This window comes from Arvicola amphibius, chromosome 12 (genome assembly GCF_903992535.2).
Source record: "Arvicola amphibius chromosome 12, mArvAmp1.2, whole genome shotgun sequence".
Taxonomy (NCBI): domain Eukaryota; kingdom Metazoa; phylum Chordata; class Mammalia; order Rodentia; family Cricetidae; genus Arvicola; species Arvicola amphibius.
This window is the reverse complement of record NC_052058.2, coordinates 33715509-33732972: the sequence shown is the minus strand read 5'-3', so window position 1 is coordinate 33732972 and position 17464 is coordinate 33715509. Positions and strand designations below refer to the sequence as shown.

Genomic DNA, 17464 nt, shown 5'->3' with positions numbered 1-17464 from the left:
AGCAGTGAGAAGAGGCTAGGAAGTCCACCATTATCTCAGTGCCAAGGCCGAGTCTGGGACCGTTGCTGGGCTCAAGAACTGAAGTGTGTTCCTATACCCTGCTTATGCTTCTCGGTACAACAAGGTCCCCTCACAAATTTGCAACAAGATAAATGAAGTGTCGGGATTTCCATATCCAGTGTGACAGGTTAGAGGAACACGGCCTCAGTAGCTCCAGATCAGATCAGGTTAACTGTGAGATCAAGTGAGCATTGTTCTCTGTGTGCGTGAAGACTCCTGTTGGCTAAGGGTTCAGCTTCAGCCCAGTGCTTGCAATGAGAAGTGAGTGGCTCTTGGTGGCCCCAAGTCACACAGAGACTACAGGTCACTCTCATTCCTGTGGGAATACACCTGGGAGCCAGTCCCAGATGCGTTGCTATGCATGGCCTTTTCCTCATGAAAGGGCTATGGATTTTGCTTGTGACTTGCCCTGGATATCTAAGAACACCTGCCATGGAGCCCACACCTAGAACCCCTGCTTTGCCCAGCCAGCCTCTTAGTGGGCACATTCTCTCATTTAGCAGATAACCCTAGGTCAGATTGTAGGGGAGGGTGGGGGTGTACAGACAGGGAATAGCAGTTGGTGCGGCCATTTCCTATGCCCTCCTTCTGGCTTCTTGAATTGTGTCTAGAACACACTAGCCGGGCTCAGTGAATGGCAGATAGCCCCGTGGTGTCAGAGCCAGAGAAGGGGGTCTTTGGGATGAGGATGAGAGAGCTTACCCTACAAACTGGAAACCCACAAGACAGTTTCTGGAAATCATTATCTGAAGATGTTTACCAAGTAGTTTACAAAGGCCAAAGAGGTCAGTTCGCTAAAACGAACATATTTTTAGCTCATTAGGATTTGTTTAATACCCAAGGGACATATGGTCTCATCACTCCCCTGCTTGCAGCCAATGGAAACAAGGAAGATTTACTGTCAGAATCAGACCAGGGTGGGAAGACACAGACCTCTCAGCAGGGACTGAGCCTTTTCAATCTCCGCCTGGGAAGCCCCAACTCCAAGCATGCTGTCAGAGTTCCTCTGAGGATGCGTATCTGTCACTGCTGGAGCCTAAGCTAAACTCTTGACAGGGAGAAGCAGAGACTATCAGAAATAATGCTGTTCTGGGGGAAGCATGTATCTCTTAGAGATGCCCTCTAAGGGTAGGAGGCAGAGGGTCCTTGTGTATGTAAATGAACAGCTGTCCAGCGTGGGCTGGACAACTACTACAACCCTTTCCACTGCCCGGGGGACATGATACCTTGGCTCAGTGTCACGAAATCTGGATTAGGTTATAGACAGAGGTATGTCTGTAGGAGAGCTATCTGTTAATACATTTATCTGTTCACTATCCGACTGTCCATTATTTTAATGCCGGGGCCTTCTTGTCAGTCTTGCACCATGGCGTCAAAATACCAGACACGGACAAGTTAAAAGAGGAAAATCTTAAATTGGTTCATGGTTGCAGAGCTTTCTACTGGCTCCATTGACTTTAGGCTGGTGGCAGAACATGCTAGAAAAGGCTGATCACCCCATGGTAGACAGATATGAGGGAGAGAAGGGGGTCAGGAAGAGGTAGAGAGAGGGAGGGAGAGAGGAAGGAGAAGGAGGGAGAGGAAAGGATAGGAGAGAGGGAGGGAGGGAGAGAGGAAGGAGGAGGGAGAGGAAAGGACAGGAGAGAGGGAGGGAGGGAGAGAGGGAGGGAGGAAGAGAGAGAGAGAGAGACAGACACACACACACACACACACAGAGAGAGAGAGAGAGAGAGAGAGAGAGAGAGAGATTACTTGTAAAAATTCATCAAAAATACTTACCCCAAACTTTCCTTTGGCAATCAGGAGCCACTTGGAAGTCCCCAAGTTGTCTTTGGTCAGTATTCGGTCACAGCAACAGAGAAATAAGGCAGAGCCACTTCCCAGGTACTTTCGTCAGGGCTGCCTTGGCATTCTCAAATCTTGCTTCTTCCCCAGAAGCACATGAGCTCGCAGTTTCTTGGTTTGACCTGACTTTAGCTTTTTTTTTATGACATTATAATGAAACCAATTACTTACCATCTCGATTATTTCATTTAAAATGGGCAAGTGGTCTGGGGAGATGGCTCAGTGGATACAATTCTTGCCACGGAAGCATAAGGACTAGAGTTCTGACCCTCAGCACCCACCACGAATGTCAGCTGGGCATGGTGGCTCACATGTAATCCCAGCTCATAGGAGGCAGAGGCAGGGTCCCCAGAGCAGGCTAGCTAGCTAGGTTGGTCTAGTCCCTGAGCCTGGGTATAAGTGAGAGACCATGCCTCAAGATAGGAGTGATGGACACCTGACACCAACCTTTGGCCTCCACATGCATGAACAACTCTCCCCACATGCATGCACACACATGAGAACATGAATACATTCACGTGCATACCACAAATACATAAAAGATGGGACACTTATGAATGCTCCAAATCCCACATGGCATTTCTGATTATTATTTATTGTCTTTGCTTTATAAACACTTTGACCCAAAACGTGACATAGACTAGAGGAGCCCCTGACCCCCTTCAAACCTGTGTACCATTCAACCTATCATCTATAGCAAATGGGCTTCTACAGCCCCCATGAAGACGTTCCTATGTTAGGAGTTATCAGGACTACAGGAAAATCAAGTCCAAAGGGATGCAGGTGAGAGGATGTTGCAGAGACTGACAGTGGGAACATTTTTCTGAGAGCAGGGATATGTAGTAGTGGAACAAGTTCATTGTCTGGCGAACAGTAATCTTCTGAGCAGGATGTGTCCAAGGAAAGCTAAGGCAAGCACATGGCTGTCTAGAGTGATCACTTACAAAGCACAGACTTCTATAAAAGAGAAAGGGGTTCTAAACTTGGTGCTGTCTGACCCAGTGCAGATCACCTGAGGTGTCTCCTTGCTATCCTTGTTAAAGGCAAAGCTGGGGCCGTGCAAGGCAGAGAATGGCATGTCTTGAGCTGTTTCCCATGGGGATGCCATGTGGATATAACTGGCTGGCCTTTGAGAGATGGTTGGTTTTGCTGCCTATAACTCACAGATTGGTGAAACCCTGTGGGCTTCCTTGGTACATATTAGGACAGAGATGGCAGGGTCATCAGACCCCAGGGCAGGTATTCTGCAGCAAAGCACAGATTCTGTCTGCCTAGATTCATGAGGCCTGACACCACTCCCAGAGATTTGTCCCTCTGTCCATGTGTCTGGCACATTTTCTCAGCATTTTTCAGCTCTCTCCCCTTGTTCCTGGCAGATGCAGAGGGTGGCTTCTCTGCAAACAGTGGAAGGACAGGAATCTCCTTCCATGGCTTCAGCATCTCCCTGAACATCACAGTGACCCCTGTACCATATATAAAAGGTGCTTTAGGAGCTGTGCCCAATTTAGCACTGCAGGTGGGTTTACCGACCATGTCAGTGACCAGAGAATGGCCATATTATGTTTCAACCCGTGGCGGCGGGTGAGCAAGTTTTGTTAAATCCATGCGAAAATAACCCAGTGGCATGAAAGCCAGAGACCCATCATGAGTCTCTCCTTGTGTGTCCTGTCCTTGTGTACTGGGACACATCGGTTTGTCCTGTGACACAGAGCATGTTGGCCCCCCAGAACTGACCAAAGCAAAAGGCTTATGGTCTTACCTCCAGAGGACTCATGACCATGAGGGACTCAAGCCAGGAGTTATGTCAGCTCCCCATTCTGGGTCTTGGAACTGTGTAACCAATTGTCATGTGCCTGACGATGGAGATGGTGAAGACCAGGATGTGTTTCTGGAAAGGGAAGTCCTCCATGGTGGCTGTGGAGACAGGATCTGAGATGCAAACACATGCAGAGGAGCACCTTCCTAGTGTCCATTTTTTATAACAGCAAAGTCAGACTTCATGGTTTTCTGTAAGGGACACCAGACCCAGATTTGTCTTCTGTGGAGTCCTTTGGGGTGGGGGAGATGCTCCCCTGAGCCAGGACTGACGCTCTCCAGAGCTGGAACACCCAGTAGTCCAGAGTGGGTGGTAGTAGAGCTTGGGGTCTCCCTCACAGGTGATGGCATGTGGGTTGTGCAGCTAGAAATTGGGGGTGGGAATGGGCAGGACATTGGCCTGGGGAAGGAGAACAGGGGTGAGCTTGAGAGAAGAGTTAGTCTGGAGAGATGGGCTTCTGAGCATGGTGGACAGACACTAGCAGAGACACGCTTGGGCACTGGGTGGCAATAACCTAAGGTCTTCTGTCTCCTGGAGAGAGATGTTCTGCTCTGATGTGTGTATCTGTGTGTGTTGTGGAGAGATAAAGTGGGGAAGCTAACTTCTAGCAAACTTCTGTCCACACAGTTGCTCATACCAGCACACAAGATACTCACACAGAGAGACACATACAGACACACACAAATGCATTCGCTGACCCCATTGTGCAGATACCACACACCTTTACCCTGTGGAAGCTCTATGCCCCTCCTGCCTGACTCCCAAACCCCAGATAAAGTGATGGCACATATCCTAGGGGCTAATTAGGCAGGTAGGCAGGGCTGTGGAACTGGAGAGCCCTCAACTCTGACCTCACATTAAGTAAAGACACATACCAGACATTAGACTTGATTTCTAAGTATTTTTTTCTCATGCATAGAGAACCATCAATAGGACCCAGAGAAGATATCACCACCCACCACCATCTAGAAATAACACTGCCATGCCACACTGCCTGGCATGTCTCAGGAATTTATCTTTTCTTCAACTCTACCAATAATACTTAATTGTGGTTTGTTAAAGCCGTCCATTGATTCCATGTAATTTAATGTAGTTCATTGTTTTAAATTATGTGGGAGCATCAATCAATGAGAGTGGTCCAGATCTTCCCAAGTCCCTCTGAGCCCTGCCTGGCCAAGGGCATCAGGCTCTTCCTTACCCCATCTAGTCCTATGAGCCACCAGGAGAGTGGAGTGAGAGGCTGAGGCACAGGAATGAAAACACTGTCCTCCTTGGGGGACACAGTACTCAAGGAAGCTGGCAGCTGCTGGCAGAGTCAATGGCATTAGGTGAACAACAGGACTGTCTTCAGATGCTGGGACACCACACTCAGTAAGGCTGGACCTCTCATCATTTGAATGCAGGTCACCAAGGAAAGCAAATAGGCAAGCTTCAAATAATTAACCAATAGCACATTTGGTCCCAACAGATCCGAACCCTGACTTGTTCTCTGTGGAGCCCTCAGGCAGGAGATGTTCCTGCCTGGGCTGCTGTCCATTTCAGAGGCCCAAGTCATAGGTAGCCCCTCCCGATGATCACAGAATTGGAATAAAGGATTGCAAATGGTCTGTCATGACCCCGAAACACATGAGAACTGCCCTAGAAGTGACAGCAGCTCAGATGACAGCGAGCATCAGAAGGGAGGTCCTGAACTGCCTGTCCATTCTGTGCTTGCTTGGGGATATTTACTCAGGGGTGGGGTTTGGTCAGACATCACAGGGTGAGTATGGGCATGGAGCAAGCGGATCATACATGGGCACAGCAAGCGGTGGGTATGGACCTGGCTCAGCCCTGCCTGGCCTTATGCTGGGCTTTCCACATCTAATGACTCCTTCAGTACCCAGTGATCTGTTAAAGTGGGGTGCTTCAGAAGGTCCCAGGCTTTAGGGCCCCCACACTCAGGGCAGACTCCTACCACCGAGTTATCATAACTTGCTTGCTGAGTTTTGATCTCTATAACTGACAATCAGAGGTCACAGTGCACATCTCAGTGGGGTGTGGAAACTAACGTGAAATGAAGGATGGAGCTCACCTCTTCCTTTCCTTCCTGCATGTCTCGGCTTCCTGGACCCTAGAACTCCCATGACTCCATACACATCACTTGCATCTTCTGCTGGTTTCTGCTTACTTTTCTGCTATTCCCCCATCTCCCTTTCTCCCATTTCTTTTTCATCATTTTCTTTCTACCCACTAACCCTTCCAGGGTCTCCTATTCTACCCATATAACCATATACTCCAGTTAATGTCAATTCAGCAGAGGAGACAAGAGATAAGCCACTGGAGACATGAAGGGCCAGTGATTCTTTTCCTTCTCCAGGATGGTTTCAGATCATCTTAACCCCTGTTGTGCCTGGAGCATTGCAGGACCCTATCAGGACCTCTTCCCTGTCCTTCATCCCCACCCCAAGTGGCTGCAGGGACTACCTGCACCCACACTCTGCCACACTCATTCCCTCATAGTGGTACTTGAGGGTTGGCACCCCCATATCATCCTTGTAGAGGATGGAGATGGGACTCAGTTTGGTGGGAACACAGCAGGCTTTGCCCACCTTCGTGGGGAACTTGAGATGCACCAGGGTCTGCACAATGGCATGCTTTGTGGGTGTCACATCATCCGCCAGTGGGAAGAAGCAGCCTCCTTTACACTCATAGGCATCGTATTCCTTGGGTGCAATGATCCAACTGTCCCAGCCTATGTCCTCAAAGTTCACCCTGAGGGATGTCCTCTGGCAGTGGCTGCTGGCCCCAGTGCTCCTCTTCCTTCTAGCTAAGAAAGGTCCCACAGCTGTGTGCCCATCTGCTTCCTCCTCCTCATGGCTCTCGCCTGCTTCCTGGTAACCGCTCCTGGATGTCTTCACAAGCACGGTCTCCTGCTCATGGCCGATCATCTCCTTCAGCTCCAGCCTGGTCTCTTTGGTCCCGTTGCTACGGTCATTGGAGAAGACGACAAAGAAGGGCAGGTTTTTGGAACCTGGTGGGACACTGATGTCCAGTGTGTCACAGCCCTTCCTATGGCTCTCCACTGTGACTTCTAACTTATTCTTGTTTGTGGAGGAATCTGCCCTGACCCATCTCTTCACAGCACTAGATACTTCCAAGGTCTCCCAGCCTTCGTCCTGAATGTCCTGAGATACTAAGAAGGTCCTGGTCCCTGAGGCACCATCCCAAGTGTCACCTCCATCCAGAACATCGTAGACAACCATGTTTCCTTCCAGCCCACCAGTGGAGTCCACGCGATTTTGGCAAGAGACATAGAGGCGGAGCTCAGCCCTGGTGATCTGCTCGTGCCGAGGGATGGAGATGTTGAAGAGTAGGATGTGTTTCTGGAAGGGGAAGTCCTCTGTGGCAGCTGTTGATACAGCATCTGAAACGCAAACACACGCGGGGAGTGTCTGTCTGGTGCCCATTTTTAATGATACCAATGCCTAATCTTTGGTTTGCTGTGAGGGACATCTAGGACAATAGATTTTGTCACTGTTGTCTCCACTCCATGTCAAGAGCATTCGGGAAGGTGCTCTTGGGATTATTTTTCCTCAGGAAAAAAAAAAAAAACAAACAGAGGCAGGTACCTCCATTTAGGGTTAATAGTATCTACTATTTATTGAACACCTACTGTGTGCTTGGCATTGCACTGAGTTTGGGAGGATCTAGTTATCATCCCAACTTCACACATGTGGAGATCAGTATCCAGAAGTGTTTATTGTTAGAGTACACACGGATAATTAGCAGTCTCATCTAAGGCAGGCCAGGAAATAGACTGTCAGCTTTAGAATGAAGATTCTACAGTCCTGGCTGGGGCCAAAGAAAGTCCATAGTTAAATAAAGTAAAAAAAAAAAACCCCACAGCCTAAGAGTGTTTAAATAATTTGGAATGTGTTAATAGCTTCCATCAAAAGTGAAAGTGGACACTTTTTATTTTTTAAAAGAGGAAAAGCATTTCCGTCCTAACGATTTTGTCATCACGGGAAAGGGTGGGGATTTTTCTCTTAGCCTTCTAATTGTCTAGCTTCCCATTTCAGGCTGCGGCTTGACCACTGACACTGCCATTTGTGGGTCTCTGCCCACACACCGCCTATCCTGGGGAGACACATTCTGATACACCCAGAGGATGCCCGGAAGTACCGATGTTTCTAAGCCTGGCACACAGTGTTCCTTCCGTACGCACACATGCCTGTGGTAATGTGCAATGTGTAAACCAGGCACAAGAGCTTCACCAGGAGTAAGGAAAAACGAGAATTAAAAATAAAAACCACATCCATGATGCAAGTCATTTAGAAGCTGTGAGTCACTGTTTTGTGATTTGCATTTTATAGTTATGGACCACAATAGGACCTTTGAAACAGGCCTGGTTTCTCTCAGATTAGGGAGACTCCTGTGAGCAGAGACCCATGCTGTGCTGAAACCTAGCTAGTGGTCTACAGATTGGAAGTGTCAGTCCTGACTCTGCTCCTAATTGAGCTGGTATTCTTGGGAAGTTTTGGGTTTCTGAGTGCCTCAGTTTCCTCTCTTGTAGAATGGGACCCATCTTACCTGCTTGTATTAAGGTAGCACACGGTACTTCCAGACCAGTCATGAGCTAATAGTTGATGTTCTGTTAACACTTCTGTCCCCCTCCCAACCCCTGCAAGCCCAATGCCTGCAACAAAGCCTGTGGCCTTTACTCAGGCTCTCTGTGGCCTTCACTCAGGCTCTCTGTGGCCTTCACTCAGGCTCTCTGTGGCCTTTACTCAGGCTCTCCGTGGTCTCCTCGCTCAGCATGGATGCCCCATTCTGGCTCCTGAATCACATGGCGAATGCCATGGCATATCAGAACAGTGGGAACTGCACATTGTATTCGTGGCTGGCCTGAGGTGATCTTACCGTGGCATACCTCCACAGAGGCCATCAGACAACTGTCAGACACGAGAAATCACATGCTTACTGGGAAGAGATGGATGTTTCCTAGGTCATGTATGTATGTTTGTATGTGTGCATGCATGCATATTGTTGCTGCTGCTAGTGCGTGTAATAAATGTGTCAAGGATATATGTGTAGGTGAACTGGTGTCTCTGGCTGGGCTTCACATTCAAGCCCATGGAATAGGATGATTTAGGCCGCAATAAAAACAAAACAACAACAAAACAACACCTCCCCCCAAAGAAAACCTTTCTCTAAAACCTTTCTCTAAAGCAGAGATCATAGCCAATCCCAGGGGCCTGGAAACCTGCAAACTGTATGTTTTTAAAAAATGAATCCATATTTTTTTAAAGAAGTAAGGCAAGTTCCCTAGAATCTTTTGTTGGGCAGTCAGAAAACGAAGGAGTGCTCAGCATGCTTGTCCTTTAACAGGATAAGGGGAGCTGGTTCTGTGCAGCAAATAGGGCCAGTGTACCCCGCAAGTGTGCCTGGTCTGGCTTCCTCAGTCCTGGCAACCCAGCTTTCTGTCCAGGAACTCGTTCTACGCAGATTCTGGAATTCTAGGACTTAGCAGCTACGGACCTCACCTCCATGTTTATTTTCTAGTCTTTTAAAATCAAGGACACTTGATTTTAAAACATATCGGACAGGCAGACACAGGCCTACTGTGCTGAGAAAGATTCCATCTAAAAAACAATGAGGATCTCTTCTAGCATTTTCAAGTCTAGGTTTAGAAAGGATTTTATAACAGAAACTGGCTTTCCTTTAAAACTTCAAAACAGACAGGCTTGTTTCTATTTTCAAGTCTGAAGGGGACAAGAAGGGAGAGAGGAAGAGAATCGGGAGGAAGGGAATGGGAGGAGAGGGAAGGGGAGGAGAGAAGTGAGGGAGGGGGGATAGGAGAAGCAGGAAGGGATGCAAAGGAGATGGAAGGCAGAAGAAATGAGGGAGAAAAGAGGAAGAAAGGAAGGGAGGGGATAGAGGGAAGCAGAAGCCTGGCATCCTTGATACCTGCTGGCTTAAATGAGGCTATGCCCCAGGGGAGGAGCCAGGCTGTCAATCAGAGTCTTCAGTGTTGATGGACAAGCCCCATGATTTGCACAGCCCTTTAGGGAAACCACTAGGCACACAGAAAAGCTCAACGGGATATTTGCATTTTCGCCCTGTTTTAACACTGTGATTCACTTCAGTATAAGCTTGAAGAGCTGCTTGTGGTCAGTGGCCAAACCACCTCGCAGAGCCACTTTGCTGTGGGGGCGGGGTGCTATAGTCCCACCCCACGGAACCCTGCGGGAATTCCACACTCTACCTTCCACACTGAAGCTCCGAACGATGTTGGAGGCCGGAGTGGACGACTTGTCGGTCGTGTACCTGTTGTAGAGGTCGATCATGTACTGGGGTGGCTCCACTCTGGTTTTGTCCTGGGAGGGGATGCCGCTCAAGTTAAGGCTGCGCAGGAAGTCCATCTTCATGTTCTCCAGGAACATCTTCAAGTCAAAGACACCCTCCTCTCCACCTCCAGACAACCCCAGTGAGCTGCGGGCGTTTCCCCCTGGGGATGGCTGGACCCAGTCCTGCAGCGGCTTCTGGTGTGTGGGACAGACCAGCAGGAACAGCAAGAGCAGGGCCACCCAGAAGGCCCCAGGGGACATCTTGGGCCCTAAAGAGGGGCTGCCGGGCTGTTGTAGTATGTCACCAGGTGCAGCGAGGAGGAGCCCCAGAGGAGCGGGCCCACATTGTCCTGCTGACTGCTCAGCAGGGAGCGGTGCTGGCTCAGGTTCTCCCAAGCAGTCTGAAGGCCTCCACGCTTCTTATCTGGGTGTGGATGCTATGCTCGGACCTCTTATCTAAGGCAGCTCTCTTTAATGAACACTGTATAAACATCTGACAAGCACTCGGGCTGGTGGGAAGGACGCAGGCTACTGTAAAGGATCGGCATTTCTCCGGGGGGTCATCCACCCTAATTAGAATCTTCGTTCATTTCCTTGCTGGCTTGGTCAGAAGACTCTCCAGGCAGAGGGACACTGGCCCCATCCCCTGGACCACAGGAACAAAATATCCAGGAAATGAGGTCAGGAAGTTCCCCAATTGTAGAAAGCTCACCAAGTACCCAGAAGATAACACAAATTGTGGGGGCCTGGAAGGTGGGGTGAGGTGAGGACTCCAGCAGGGTTGGAGAAGACCGGCATTTGTGTTAGCAGGACCTACGGTGTAACTAGGCACTGTCCTCTGAGGAAAGGGCTCCTGAGTATTAAGAATGAAGTGTGCATGGGCCTAGCACACTCAGCGTGCCCGTGATGTCCCAGCCAACACAGATGAGGACTCCAGTCCCAACTCCCTTGCTTGTTCCCCCAAGATGTGGCCTCAGCTCTTTCAGCCTCCCTTTCAGGAGCAGAGAGGTAAGGATTTAGGAGGTGTGTTAGCATACATGAAGGCAGCCACGGCAGCTCCTAGCAGTGGGCAGTTGTGCTCAAGCAAGCCTCCAGTGCCGGTCTGACGGAGTTAGATCTGGGGAGGAAGTTCTGTGTCTAGGTCAGCTGCTCCTTAGTACCATAAACATATGTATCCAGACCCTGAACTCCAGCCCTGTGCCTGGTCTGTGTGGTGCTGGCATGTGCAAGTGTACCTGTGTAGGTGTGTGTATGTCTATGTGTGTGTGTACATATGTGCTCAGGGGGTGGCTTGATTCATGTTAGTGGGGAGGCCATCGGGATCGTACCTGTCAGTCAGGAGACCCACACAGCAGTTGGGGTACACAGGAGCAGTTAGGCGGTTCTGAGACGGATCCCATGCCCAGAGATGGTTTCTAGCCTGTGAAGGCTGCTTGTGACAGCTCAAGGACCGTGTGTATTAAGAGCGGTGTCCCCATGCTTAGCTTCCATCTATTTCCAACACAAGTGGCATTAATTAAAAGCAAAGAAAGAGCACAGCTAAAAATATTTGGAATGAGTGGTGGCCTACTCCAGAGAAGATGGAGTATGATGTTCTGTGCTGTTGGGGCTTCTGGGGAGAGGGCACAGAAGGCCAAGGAAGTTCAGAGCTTGCAGGATGAACCATGGCAGGCTGTGGTCAGAGGACTCAGAGTGGGAGGGTGAACGGGCAGACAGAACTTGTATCTACCCTTTAGGGACACATTCAGGGGAGAAGGAAAGGACACAATTGAGGAGACACTGTCTGGAGGATGGATAAGGAAGTGTGCTGGGTACCGATTCAGTGTAAGAAGTATCAGGGCTGGAAGAGGAGGAATGGAACAAATGCCAGCTGGAACGGCGATGCCAGCGGGCCGGGAGGAGCTAGAGGACCATCTGGACAGTCTCACGACGCGTCATAGCCGCTGGGGTCAAGAGATCCCGTCTACACTCAGAGGCTGAGCTCTGGGCAGTGCAAAGGGCTGCTACCCAATTTTTAAAAAAACTTGACAAAATTTCACCCCACTGATGATAGCAGCATATGGTAAAGAAAACCTGGGGCAGGCCAAACATAAAAGATAAAAATCCTTTACGGTTTCACAACCCAGCAACACCCAGAGTTACAGACTCAGACATGTACTATGAGTCCCTGCCAAACTCTGGTGGCCTGGAATGCTTCGGGATTAAGAAAGCTTCAGACTGTCACCACGTCGTCTCAAGGCAGCTGCTGTGCTGTGGGAGAGGCGTAGCTGAGGGAACACAAGAGGCATATTTGATTCATCCATTTCTTTCAGGTGTCACTGAAGCCTGTTCTCCCAAGGTGGGAACTTGGGTCTTGTCTGTCGTTTATGGCCATGAGAATGGGTTCACCTGGGTTTCCATACCATGGTCGTCCTAGGCTATCAGACACCCCTTCTGTCCCAGATCACACGCTCCCTTCCCTGCAATTCCTTGTTTTTGTTTTTTCAAGACAGGGTTTCTCTGTACAGCCCCAGTTGTGTAGACCAGGCTGGTCTCGAACTGGCAGAAATCCACTTACCTCTGCCTCCCAAGTGCTGGGATTAAAGGCATGCACCACCGTGCCTGGTTTCCTGCAGCTTTTGGGAGACACGCTACGGACAGTTGTCCAGAGGAAACGGAAATACATCCCCGTGGAAGCTGCAGGGAGTGGCTGGAGGCAGGCAGAGCCAGGATGGATTGCTTACCAGATCTGGGCAGAGCTTTCCTGAGAACCCGTTTCCAGCTGGCTCATGATAAGCACAGATTCACTGAATGCTCCTGGCCTGGGGCTGTGACAGTGGCCAGTCGGAAAGTTTGATCCAATGACCAGCCACCCTAACACCTGGGAGGTTGTTAGAAACACAAAGGCTCAGAACAGAGCAGAAAGCTGTGTGATCCTAACAGGTGGCTCTGATGCATGTTCAAACTGAACACTAGATTTGGCTTTATTTGATGGGGCTCATGTGCTATACACCCTCCCCAGTGTGTGTGTGTGTGTGTGTGTGTGTGTATGTGTGTGTGCGTGCACATGTGTGCGTGTGTGCGCATGTGTGCTCACATGAACATATGCACATGCGGGTATATGTGTTGCCAAGCATTTGCTCTAAGCATAAAAGTTTTGATAAAATAGGAGAATTGTGTGAGTCTTCTGCAAAATGAAACAAGAAGAAACAGCTGTCCCACAGACTTAGTGGGCGGTGAGTCCCAGGGTTTCCCCTACACGTACCAAAGTCTGAGGATGCTTCAATTCCATTTACAAAATGACCTGGAGAGATGGCTCAGCAGATAAAAACACTGCTGCTCCTTCAGAGGAACTGAATTCAGTTCCTATCACCCATGTCAGACAGCTCACAATTGCCTATAATTCCAGTTCCAGGGTATCTGATGCTCTCTTCTGGTCTCTATGGGCACCTGCACTTACATGCTACACACATGGATGTGCGTGCATGCACACACACATGCACACACACGCACACACACACCCATGCATGCATGCATGCATGCGTAAATGAAAACAAATCTTTTAAAAAGCTAAAAATAACTACAAGGAAATGCAGAAATGAAATAGTGCATGCTCCTGTTGATAAGGTAATTTCTCTGATCTAATCACTATATTGTATATATAAATTAAAATGCTATGTAGCACCTTATGGATACGAGCAACTTCTATGTGTCCATTGAAAGTCAACACGTATTTTAAAGTAAAGTAAGATTACACCGTGTTGTTACAGCGTACTCTTTAGAGGAAAAGTCTTACATGCACAGTACAGATGCAGGTTTGTTTTTAATGTTTTCAATCCCAGGGTGATTGAATCTAAGGATTTGGAGTCCACAAAGATGGTGTGTGTGTGTGTGTGTGTGTAAGTCCTTCTGTATATGTGTTGCTTTTATTGGTTAATGAATAAAGCTGTTTTGGCCTATGGCAGGGCAGAATACAGTAAGGTGGGAATTCCAAGTAGATTGAGGAAGAAAGAAGGTGGAGTCAGAGAGATGCCATGTAGCTGCCAAAGAAGACCTTACCGATAAACCATGAGCCCCGTGGTGATATACAGATGAATAGAAATGGGTTCATTCAAGGTGTAAGAGTTAGTTAATAACAAGCCTAAGCTACTGGCCAAGAAGTGTTGTAATTAATATAATTTTTGTGTAATTATTTTGGATCCGGGTAGCCAGGAAACAAATAAGCAGTCTCCGCCTACAGGGGGGCAGCTGTATAGTTTATCATGATATTTGACACATAGCAAATGCTAAATATTTGAATGAATAAACAGAGATACTCACACCTTTTCACTCCCAACTCATACAATCAAGAGCACTGGAAGAGATGAGAGGAGGGAGCCTAGGATTGGATGGGACTTAAGTGACAATTACCAGAGGCATGGAAGGAGACCCAAACTCCAGTGAGCATCACCAGCTTTGGGGAGTAGAATGGAGGAGAACAGAACCTGGAGAAGCATCATCATCTGAGGAAGCTTTTGTTTGATGTGGGATTCCCCTCTGCATGCTGTGAGTATATTTTATTGCCATTGATTAATAGGGAAGCTGCTTTGACCTATGGCAGGACAACTGTTTAGGCAGGAAAACTAAACTGAAGGAGAGGAGAAAAGAAGGTGGAGTCAGGTGGATGCCATGTAGGCTCCCAAGAAGTAAGAGGTAGCAAACTACAAGCCTCATGGTAAAATATAAGATATTAGAAATGGGTTAATGTAAGAGGTAAGAGCTAGTTAGGAATATGCCTAAGGCATTGGTCGAACAGTGTTGTATTTAATATAGTTTCTGTGTGATTATTTGGGTCTGGGTGGCCGGGAAACCCAAGTGCAGTCTCCATTTATATTTATTTTTGGGTGTTGGTAAAGTAGCATAGACTAAGTTGAGTTCACATGTCAGTGCTGTGGTGCACAGCCCACAGTCGGACCTTATCAGCTGCTTTCCTTCTGGTCTCTCAGACAGGTTGCCTCTTAACCTCCTTGACATACCATGGTCACATGCTCCAATGCAGGTGATAGCTGCAATGTTCTCCTCCAGCCAAGACCAGCTTTTCCTTCTTCTCTGACCCCACAGCTGCTCCTCCTCTTCTGAAGACCTTCTCTCATGCCTTCTCACCTTTTCCCCTGACGTCTGTAAATTTCTCCATCATATCAGCTCTGTTTCCATTCTGGCTACGGAAGCAGTCTTAGGTATAGGTATCTGGTGGCTCTCATGGTATGTTCATGAATGATGTATGCACACGGAGTTTCTTATTGGAATACCTCAAACCAGCCACCTGGTTTCACCAAGACTCTGCTCTCACACTCCTATAAAAACAGAACCAAACCTGAAGCTTCTCAAAGTCTGGCTTTTGGTCTGATGAGCTATTCTCTAATGCCGCGCACCGCGCTCCTGTGTCTGCGTTCTATGTGCTTTTACCCAGTTACCGAGCTTCGGGCAAGGGGGCTGGAGGTTAAAATACACAGACACACACAGACAGAGAGACAGCGACACAGGTCATCCTTGAATTTCCCAAGAATGCCCCCTTTATTGTGTTTAAGGGCAGATTATATAGAGATAGCCATGCCCCAGCCAAACCCACCAGAAACCACTCTCCTGCCATCAGGAACTCCTGATGGTCTCGTGCTCAGAGCAGCTGTAGGCACTCAGATCAGGGGATTACAAGAAATTCAGGATCTGGGATCTCACTGCTCCCAACACTCTAAGATGCTCTAGCCTTCCTTTTAGATGGTGTTTAAGTTCAAGAACATAGCCCACTGGCAAGGTACCAAATTTCTCTCTCCAGACCAACCCAGGCTCAACTGAGTGACCTCAGAGACCCATGAATATCTAGGCAGTGTTCTGGAACTTTTTGGTTCTTGAGACAATGTAATGTTATGTTTTGGTTTTAAGGAGAAAGACGAAATTTGGACATAAACTTAGACCTTGCTTAGCAGTGATTGTGTTCACTGTCTTTGAGACAGCCCCACTACACCCTCAGAAGGGGCTACTGGATGGGAAATTTATAAGTAGTCCTGGCCATGTTGCCCTTGACTCAAGCAGCTCTCAGCACCAAAACCTGAAGTTGCCTGTGCCTTCATCAGACTCTAGTGAACACATTATGTTATGCATGGCTTTTTTTTTTCCTGAGACATTCATTGGTTGTTAAGTTGCTAGGTGGTTGTGTGGCAGAAAAGATGCTACTTCTGAAATAAAGGCTGCTGTTGAAGTCAGAGGGGTCAGCAATGACACCAGCTCTTTCCATTGTAGTGGGGATGTCATCATTCACACGTCCAGTTTACTGCACCTCAAAAAGTCATTCTGATACACCCAGAAGACAGAGCCCCCCACCCCCGCATACTATGCACTGTGCATGGAGGCTATCCCCCTGCGCATGGCTGGACCCCAGTCACAGTCTCTCAGGTTGCTCTGACTTGTCTCAGAAACTTAGAGATAAAGACTCAGAGGTGTTGCAAGCCTTTGAGAAACTCAGTGATCTTCCAGAAATTGCAGATGCCAGAAAGAACTAAATAAAGCTATCACAGGTATTTGGAAAGAGAGCAAACATTTCAATGGGAAAAACAATGGCAAGGAAGAATGGAGTAATTTCAAGGACCAGTATTTTATTTTGCTATTCATATAATTATATTTCACCATGTTTCAGAGGCATTTGACATGGCAGCAAAGAACTGGTCTGCAGGTCAGTTGGAGACACTGACACCATCTGCAACAGCTTTGAAGGACTTATTTAGTTTTATGTGTGCCTCTTCATGGGCAAAACACTAAGCCAGTGTTGGTGGGCAGGGCCCTCAACTGACTAATCAGCATGGGGAGCTGTGTATGCATATATCCCCGGGTACATGGAGCACCTCCAAGGATAGGGAGTGAGGATGCTGACGGAGTCCCTCAAGTCCCCGTATCTCTCTTACTCACCCATTCTGGATGTTCTTGCAGCTCACCCAGCCAACAAATGCTGGCACTGCAGCCTTCTTCAGAGATTGCCTGGGCTTCCCAGGTTACTCGGGCCACCTGAGTAGAGGGCCATGGAATTGGGAGTTAGTGGTTCACTCTGGGGCAGCCTGGAATCGAAGCTGTTGCACAGCCAACTCCCCTTCCCCAGGGCTCAGCTCACTGAAGGGTTATGCAGACAACAGAGCACCTCACAGCCCCAGGTAGATGTGGTGGTTGGGTGGGGGTAGCGTGCACAGTCCCCCATCTTACCTGTGTTTCCTAGAACACTACCTTAAAGCGTACTAAACAGCACACACACCCCTGCTGCTTCTCCCCTCTTAGCTTTGGCAGATTTACAGTCCTTTTGTTGAGGCTCTGACCAACATTATTGCTCCAGGACTTGGCTGATGGGATTGTAGTGCATCTGCTTCAGATTGGACTGGTATTCTCCTTTAAAAAATGTTCAGCTGGGGGCTTCAGG

General features: G+C 48.4%; 1 protein-coding gene across 1 annotated transcript; it reads right to left on the bottom strand.

The window, feature by feature from the left end:
• Positions 1-4608: 4608 nt before the first annotated feature.
• Positions 4609-10674, bottom strand: Gdf2 (growth differentiation factor 2). Its single transcript, XM_038350071.1, has 2 exons — positions 9966-10674; positions 4609-7124 (listed from the first exon to the last, which is right to left on the bottom strand). Exons 1-2 carry the CDS (start codon positions 10306-10308, stop codon positions 6181-6183), a joined length of 1287 nt encoding a protein of 428 aa, XP_038205999.1. The 5' UTR covers positions 10309-10674; the 3' UTR covers positions 4609-6180.
• Between the last annotated feature and the right edge of the window lie 6790 nt (positions 10675-17464).